The 9796-nt window shown below is 36.8% G+C and overlaps 1 protein-coding gene across 1 annotated transcript; it reads right to left on the reverse strand.

Moving 5' to 3' along the window:
* Positions 1–80: 80 nt before the first annotated feature.
* Positions 81–2675, reverse strand: LOC110372941 (acyl-coenzyme A diphosphatase NUDT19). Its single transcript, XM_021329978.3, has 5 exons — positions 2309–2675; positions 1375–1519; positions 729–926; positions 374–569; positions 81–289 (listed from the first exon to the last, which is right to left on the reverse strand). Exons 1-5 carry the CDS (start codon positions 2620–2622, stop codon positions 81–83), a joined length of 1062 nt encoding a protein of 353 aa, XP_021185653.3. The 5' UTR covers positions 2623–2675.
* Between the last annotated feature and the right edge of the window lie 7121 nt (positions 2676–9796).

Raw genomic sequence — 9796 nt, forward strand, 5'->3', positions numbered from 1 at the left:
CTGTAAACTTCTACTATTTTGTATGTGTACTGCTAATAAGGCCAAACTTTAAGGCGTGAACGGGAACTACAAAATGTATACTAAACTTCACAAACCAGTTGGAAAGACTTGTCTTCCATATTGATGTGATGTTCAGGTTTGTAATTGTGTATAACAAATTGTCTGATCTCCTTTCCTGCTTCAAATCTATGGAGTGTTTGACAACTCTTCCTTAACTCTAATATAGTTTGGTCTATATAGTTAATAGTATTGTCGTTGTAGTCTACACTTGAGGGGTATAAATCATCACCTGAGGATATAAAAAAACCAAATCAGTTATACACAGTACAACAACTTATAAAAATAAGATATAAATAAGGGTAACATTACATACCCGGTAATAAAGATAATATGCCATCTTTTACTTTTACATGTACTGGATAGGTTAGGTCAACACCATGTCCACTCCTCTCCTTGGCGAACTTGATAAGATCTTGTATGTCCTTCACATGGGACAACCGGTTCAGCTCATATATCTGCGGTGGTTGCAATGTCTTACCACTGGTTAATACTTCTGCTGGAGTCTGCCACTAAAAGGAAAAGTAAAAAGAATACATAATTAAGCATAATATGACACACTGTTGAATAGACATAAAAGTGTATAGTAATAATAAGGTAGCAAAAATTAATGCTTATATAAAAAAAACCAGCTGAATAGTAAATCAAACAAAATAATGTATAAAACATACCTCAACATTAACAACTTCAGAGCTACTCTCCAAACACTTGGGTTTCTCTTCTATTCCTGCCACAAAGAAAGCGGTGTTAAACCTTTTTGGGAGGTTGATGGGAGTCAGCCAGTTACTCCAATAATGCAGCGACCAGATGTCGGGGTAGCACTGGTGTTCCTTGCAGAGGGTAAACCAGTCACCAGGATCCTTTTGTAACTGAAAATGTAAAAGCGTCATAGCATCAAAATTATACTGGCTTGTAAAGTGCTGTAATTTGATTCATTGCTACAATATAACAAGAAAATAATGCTTCAGTTGTTTTTAAGCATTTGTTACAGATTTTTTCTACAATTCACGATTACCTTGTACAATCTAGACTAAAAGCAAAAAATGGCCTTAGTAATGACTCACAGACTTCATTGATATTTTCATTTATGCACTTTTTACAATCGGCTTTGATTTGTGAGTAATTAAGACACAACATAAATAATTTATTATGGGCTAATGCATAGGCATTATGATGGCACAGAACACAAATAAATTATAAACAGGTGTAAGATTACACAAAGACAAATTATACAAGGAATTCAAACAATGTAAGGCCCAACTTAATTATAATTAGGAATTAACTCACTTATAATAAGGCATTAAAGAATAAACTTACCCGATCTTGCCAGTATTTAACATCAATGTCCTCTATGACTCCAGCCCATAGCCCGGTCCTGTCCTCCTTCCGCGCCCGGCTGCCAATCAACAGCCCTAACTCTTCAAACGTCTCTCTAATAGCTGTTATTCTCAGCTGTAAGTGCCTATAAACCAATTGCAACTATGAGCTTAATCTTTGAAGTAACACAACAATAGTTCATAACTTTGTACATTAGGAGCAAATCTGTCAATGAATGTCAAACTTATAGACACATACTGGAGTATAATATAGCATATTATTAAGACGCATTATTAGAGGCCAATATATTTAGTGAGTACATGCTAGTCACAGCATATGATTATATTGGCATCACTGCTGTTGACTCAATTAGGAATCAAATGTCTTGATTCCGTGGTTTGTTCTCTTTGTGGTTTTGGTTGGCACATAAACATTTATGAGAGTAATTTAGCTTCAACAAAAACAAAGATTTGACACCAAATACCAAGTGGAACAAGAATGTTAACTACCTTTTAATATTTATAAAGAACAAAATTATTTAAATTGAAGCCAACCACAAACATGGAAAATATGATTTTAATTGGAGCTCCAGCATTAATTGTTACTTTGCATAACCAGTTAGATAGTACCAGAATACATAATTAATGCTTCAAAAAATAAGCAAAAGACTCACACACCAACTGAACACAAATAATGTTAGAAAGTATATGTCCAGAAATAATAAAAACAGCAGCAGTAACATGTATCACTCCTATACATAAACATATGAGTTAGGTAATGTACACAACACATAAAAATGATTGCAACAGCACTTCACTTGGAGTTAAATATAAAGTGATATACGAGTGTATGAGCATTAGTGTTTACTGTCGTTATCATTTAGTGTGCGACTGACGAAAACGTCAGCCGAGATGTCAAGGTCCACAAATATTACCTTTGTATGGGATTATTTTGAAAAATTTGCGTGATAACACTGTCAGGGCGGTGAAATACTTCGAAATCTTTCTTCGTGTAGCCGAAGGAGTTGAGGAGCTCCAGCCAGCGGGGGCTCCCGTCCACGGACTCAGTGACTCCGCCGGGAAACACCACGCTGTTTGCAAACGAAGCGCTGCGCGTCCGAGTCTGCAACAATATGTCGTAATTAACACCGCCACGATCCTCAGCGCGCGATAACAACTTGCTATTCCGCTTTGTAAGCACTATTAACGAAGCAGAGTCACGCCAACTTTTTCCAATAATATTTTTCATGACTGATTTTAACAGCAACGCACAGGTAGTAACAGGGTTAAAATACAAGGTCGACTTACGCGTTCTACGTTACGAGGAAGTCTATGAATGATTATCGAGTTCTTCGTTCTTATCGTGAGTGATAAATTGTTTTGCGACACCACAAAATGGAATTATAAATACAAAAATAGCACAAATTGACATTCACTGCACTCACATTTTTTTTCTGTGTCAGGCTCGATTAGAGTTGGGCAACTGCGGAGTATCGATTGAATAGTGTTATTAGTTTACTCGATGTTTAGTAAGAGAAATAAAATTGTAATTCAATATATCAATCACATAATTGAATTAATTTTCTCCATCATTTTTTATTGCCGAATACTAATAAGTAGGTTAACAGACACTTTTAAAAGACTATCTTTATTTCAGAGGTAAGGCAGTTGAGTTTTTCTGCAATTAAACTTTAAAAACAATCACTTCTTTAGTGAACTGTATAATACTAGTATGATTATGTGAAAATGAATGAGTATTATTTCTAGTAATCGATTTATTCATAGAGCCGGAGCCATCACATTTAGTTCTATGGTACATCACTATTGCAGCTTTGCTTACTTTTTTGAACTTGGATAATAGTCTTTTGGCGAAGGCATGAATACATGATTCTTTTGCGTTAAAGCTTAAAGAATTTTGAGTACATAGCAATAAAAAATAAGGTAATTTTCATTTTAGGTATCCGTATTAGAAGGTGAAGGGCATTCTTAAAACATGTCGTGATCTTGATCGTCATTCTCTACCCGTGTAACGATCGTCCCCGACTTTCCATAGAAGGATTATACCTATCTTCGTCTACGAGTTTTACTTATAAAGTACTTCCTGACCTCGAACACTTACTTGCCTGTTATTCAATTGCACCATTGCACATGGCGCACACTGTTAGTAATAACTACTCGGTGTTTCTCCCTCACTAATATAATATACCTACTCTTTGATTTTTAAATCGTTTCTGTAATCTAGAGATATAGAGATTTCTCAGTACAACCTCACAAACTTTACCCCTATAATATTATGATGGTCATAGCGATTTCGTCATAATGTCCATTTGTACACGTTCAAATCGCGAATATGAAAGCTGTCGTGCTAATTTATGATCATAATCGATGCTAATCCGTTTGACAAGATAGTAATTAACGTTTGAATAGATAATTAACCATTAAGTAGGTACTGCTTACCGGTACATTTTGTAAAATAAATTAATCATTGTCAAAATAAACTTGGGTGCCTGCCTAGGTATATTTATAGACAGGGAGGTACTTACCTTGTCGATACAGATCAGGCACTGAGGGGGTTTTCCTTTTGATCATTGCCCTCCGCCACCTATTCATTAAAAATAAGGAAGCAATACCTTGAAAGGCCGCAAACGCGGGAACCATTAAATTGACACAAAAGAGGAATTTGCTCTTCTTAATCAGAGGATTAAGGGCACGAAATGCCACCTTTGTAATACGAAACAGGTGATGGCGTAAGCCCCCTCTGTGTTTGAAAACCTTGGAGGAAAGAGGAGTTTAAAATAGATTTGGATTTTTATCTGTAAACAAGATGCTTGTTTGCAAAAAGTTGCCATTTGCGTTTATAAAAATTATATAGGTAAATGTCTATATTTTGGAGAGCATTAAACCATTCTGGGAGATACCTAGATCCTTTGGTAACTGATTTTGGTAAGTAGTTTTCTGTGTCTTAGTACCGCAATTTTCCAGTAGGGGTTAAAACAAAAGCCAAAGCTTTTTATTAGAACTTGTTATCGAAACCAATCAAAATTACCTGTATAGGCCGTGCCCTAGTTTATGATGAATTGACCTTTTATGTAAAATCCGTGTACAAACTTTAAGCATAGGTGGAAGGCGGTAGTTAATTGCATTCGCTTTAACTTTATTTTTGGTTTATTGCGTAAATTATATTCTGTCCCGGTTACAATTTCAGAAATTCAATGATTTTTAAAATGATACTATGTATTATTAGAAGCCAAGTAATGGCAGTGTAAAAATGCTTAAGTTACCAAGAGATATTTTTTTGTAGAAACATATTTTCATAACGCTTTTGTTCGCAACAAAATGCATTTTCGACTTACATTAAACTGAGAAAAATTGAAAAGGAAATTTTAAAGAAGCCTGAAAGTTTTAAACGGGCAGGCTGCAGGCTGTCAGCTTAGCACAGATAAAGTAGGTTTTACTTTAATAAAAGGCGTTAGTTTTTTAAATGGCAATTTTAATTTGTGAAAGGTTATTACGTGCAGCTTTAAAAAATAAGTTGCTTATTTAATTAAACAGATTGTATGCAATGTTTTCGTTAGTATCTGATTAGGTAAGTCAGTAAACTGTGATGGTACTGTACCTGTTACAGTTGGTACAAATGATATATTTTTAGGTAGGTACTTACCACATTACCAGGTAGGTAGCACTCAGTGCGATCAAGTAAGAAGTGGGATTCTCCTATGTATTTTCATTCACTGTTAAAAATGCGTAATTATACAGTCGGATAGATGTACGAGTAACACTTTTCGAGTTGATCTGTTAAGCCGATACGATATGCGCCGCGACTCCGCTCGATAGCTTTATGGTTCATATTGCGGCTTATCTTTTTCACATATCCTTTTGGCTCCATACGTTGGTGCTGTAGGCCAATATTGGTGCCAATGTGTGGATGAATCGCTGACAGCAGGACGTAACTATATCTATAGACTTTAAAATATAAAATTATTGTGCATGGTGCATGGCGTTGGATTATCGAACAGAGGGGCCTATATTTGGATAATAAAGAGGATCAATAATATCTACATAACCTTTAGGACTATTCTCATAAAGCCATAACAAATGGGTGACGTGGTCATCGCACTCAATTTACTTACTTTGATTAGCACTGCTTGGGAATTAATCCTTACCCTATTTTATGTAATATCTATTCGTAGTAGTAGTACCTACTAAAACTCAAAGAAAAAATAACATAAGTTTGTATCAGTTTTCAACAGTATAGCCTGCAGGTCATCCACTTACCTACATATACATATTTTGCTAGTAGGTGCCTACTGCCGGTACTAATGTTCAAGTACAATAGAACCATCAGTAGCACAAACCTAGACTAAAAGCTGTTATTCGGAAAATTCTTATAAGAAAACCCAAATAGAAAACTATGCCTGAAATGGAAATAAAATCATGTTACTACTCAGCAGCTTCTAAAAAAATTGTTTGGCCTTTGTTTGATAACCGATTTGAGGACCTAATTTTGGGAAGTCGGTTAGAAAACGTATACGTTGGTACGTTTCGCTCCCTCACGCTGCTAACCCACAGCCGTCATTTGATGATTTCCCACCAAAAAAAAAGTACGTTCCAAAAAATGCATGTCTATGTTCCAAGTTCGAATACCTGTCATTCGCGCTACGTCACTTGTCGGTTCATCAATCACAGTTCCTAGTCGGGTGACCAACGTTACAGCGGGCGGCCAAGCGCGAGCTGAATTCCAATCACGGACCATATTGTCAATTTGCAAATATAGATACATCCAGCTAGAATAACCTCGAGGTTTGGAGTTAGAAACTGTAACCGAGTATCGTAAAGGCAAATCACCCGTTTTTTGACGTTATCATTTTGACCTCCTTGGATGCGAGTCGCTTATTTGAAACTTAAGGTTTTATTATTCAACATCGCGACGAACACTGAATTATCAAGTGTAAAGTTATTGCATAAAAAAACCCGAACACTTTTCATCTTGAAAAACATACTCCGTAACCACGGTCCTTATGTAATAGGATCGCTATTGAGTCCGGATTGTGTATTTTAATATGATTTTGAACGAACAATCGCATCACATTATTCGATTACATTTAAACAATAAAAGCTGCCTTAATCAAAATATATTAAAGTAAAATAAATAGCTGAAAACCAATTTAAAAATAATTATTGCATCAGTTTAATATCTCGATGTGGTTGGTCGATTACACTTTAATAAGCGACTGCGTTGATCGGTTAATGAATTTCATAGGGTTTTCCTTTTGCTACGTCTGACAATGAAACAATTATGATTGTCAAAAGTTTTGATAGTTGTTTACTTTAGGTCCATAAGTACCTATTTTCTGCGATAATTTTATTTTCTTATAAATATCTATAGTACCTACACTAAACAGACCATTTGTAAATCTGAAAAAAGGAAGTGTAGGTTTCTACTTAGCAATGGAACTAGTGACATCATTAGGCCTCAGTGTGAAAGGGTTCAATGAAGACGAGACACGAATTTTAATTCAGAGTTACAAATGAGAGATCATCCAATTACTATTTCCTTCATTCCTACCATTGCCATCCAATCGATTTTTTGTGAGACATTGATACCTACCAGAAAAGTAAAAAACTCAATCTAAACACCTTTTGTTAATAAGTAAGTACTCTATGGAACAATACCTCCGTGAAACAATTTTCATATCGACGATGCAGAATAGAAAGAATTTAAATGAAATATTTGAATTCCATTCCATTCTATTTTTAAAATACTTTTCATTCGCTCCAGAATACATTTTCAATTAATTTAAATACTAAGCAAAAGAAAACAAACAGTGAGAACAGTCGTGAATTTGTTCTCGCTTGATTTCACAATGGAGTATTTGCCGGCTCATATTTTTCTACATACGCTTATAAAGCTTTTGGCGCCTTTGTCCCGCTTTTCATAAAGTTCGTGTGGATCGGAAAATATTCCTTTGACTAGCTATAACTATTTATATTACAAGTTGTTGATTAATTTTCATACAAGAATGCGGCACTGTTTTTAATATGTTGCGGATAATCTGGGTAGGCTTTGTGGTCTGTGGACATACAAAATAAAAAATCTGCCTAACAACTGCTTTTTGTGAGCCAATTGTTGTTACCAGATTCTTTTTTTTTATGACGGAAGTTCGTTCCCTAAATTACATAAACAATTGTTTTTTCTGCATGACTTAAATGTTAGAAGCAAATTGAAAGGAAATGCCATAGTTATCCTATTAGGTGTAACAACACTCTGGAGCAGTTAGTAGAACGTGCAAGCACTCAATAAAAGTCAGTGAATTAGTCCTGAGTGCTAGATCTAGTGTCGTCAGTAACACGACAACCTGCGCAAGTGTAGTGATCTATTCTTAGCTCCGGACGAGAGCCCCAGACCACACGGATATCTAATTACAAAATCAACTGCGAGACTCAATCTATTCTCAACAATGGGAAAGTTGAACTGCGTCCTTGAAGCTCGTCGCCTGATGCCAGATATTGCTACCTACCTTTGTTAAAGTTATGTACCCAAGATATCAGTAACGCTAAAAGGTACGGGAGCTAACAAAAGGGTGCATAATGGCGCGGTCATCATCGTATCTTTATCGTCACTACGTTTATGGGAGCCTGGCAGTAACGCGCCTGATCGCGCCTCACCTCGGAGACATACAGCCTCAGATACTGACTAATATAAGTTGAGCACACTTCAGGAAACAATGCAATGTTATCTGCGCGGCTATTATAGAACTAATGGGGGTGGCAATAAGGGCAGTAATGGCGTTCGGGCGGGCTTGCATTTGTTTGGAGGGTGCGCGCAACAAGTGCGGCGCAGGTGGAGGGCGGCGGGCGCGGGGCGCGGGGGATGCTCATTGATCAGCCGGCGCCTGTTGCTCGACCTGATGCCCCCCGCCCCCCACTGACCTGTCCTCCCCCTCGATGGGCTCGATGTGTGTAATCAAACTGACATGTGGGAATAAGGGTAGAAATAGATTGCGCTCATCATCATATTATATTTTGAAACAAATATTTGAACTCGAAGGGAATTTTTATAGCGTTAATCCGATCAAATATGCATGAGTTGCCCTGTAACAAAGAGATACGCAGGTTTCAAATATTCCTTTGATGGAGCTGTGGTTGGGCTAATTTTAATGATCCTCTTTTGGTCCAATATTAAGTTATTAATACGTTGTAACAGCTCAAACGAGTAATTTTCGGTGCGTAAACAACGTTTGATGAGCTGCTAAATCAACAGTTTATTGGGTATAATCGGAGAGCCAAATGTGTGGTTTCGTTGAGTGTTTGTTGGTAAATAATAATGTAGTAGCCTAATTAATTGCGTGTAACATTAAATACGGTTATTTTTATCGTATAATTCCGTTTATTGCGTGGGAATCTGTTGTCTGTAGTTACTAGGTAGGTATATTTGTACGTGTAAACCATACGTGAAACTTTTCCCGCGTCTTTATTTTTCTATGCTAATTTTCGAGAGGCAAAGGTATTAACGTTCTCTCTGCCTATTTTCCCGCGCGTTTTGAGAAGAAATCTTGTTACTTATGTGGTAGATACAGCGGAGATCATACCTTCTCCCCCATACCTACATAATTTGCAATAAAACTTTTGTTGAGATATATATTCCGAGCTGAATCTTATTTAAACACAGATACGGCAAAGCATGCCCAACAATAAACCTCACTTAGGAACCGATTTATATGAAAATTTCACTGCTCGATAATGGAACGATTGAGTAAATCGTTCGAATGGTATTTTTCGCAGTACTACTGCTGTTTATTTCGTCATAAACAGTTGGCTTGTCGGAGAGCCGAGCTTAATAAACTACCGGCCATTTTATAATCTAATTGAAAGAGAGCCGACGAGAAATAACGTTAAAACATTTTCAGCGTAACTGGATTTCCACTATGCGATAGAGGGACTACGTTTATTGCATTTAGATTTAGAGAAAGTAAACTGCATATTGTATCTGGCTTATCCAACTAGCGCGGGGCCCAGGGAAGCCGCGCTCCACGCTAATAGGCGGTTATGGCGCGCAGCGGGAAAATGGCGCGAAACAATACTGATAACTATTACTAATGGTCCGTATCACTGGGTATCGGCGGACCAACATATTTGTAGCTCCTTGTTCGCAGTAATTCTTGGCATAACTCCTAAATGAATGTTTGTTCATACATATTTATACATCGGAAATGAACGTGTCGCCTCTACGGTGAGACGCCACAAAGAGCTCTCTGATTTATTTCTCTCGCTTCCCGCTTCCGACAAAATGAGAAATAAAAACTCACACGTGGATACTTAAGTGTGGTCTCGACGTATTTTATTATATTTCGTCCCCAAATTCATCATTGTCTCTCTGAAAATGCCTTCTAAAATACATTTTCTTTTCTATTCAAAGGTAATAA

Source organism: Helicoverpa armigera, chromosome 3 (assembly GCF_030705265.1).
Source record: "Helicoverpa armigera isolate CAAS_96S chromosome 3, ASM3070526v1, whole genome shotgun sequence".
Classification (NCBI taxonomy): Eukaryota; Metazoa; Arthropoda; class Insecta; order Lepidoptera; family Noctuidae; genus Helicoverpa; species Helicoverpa armigera.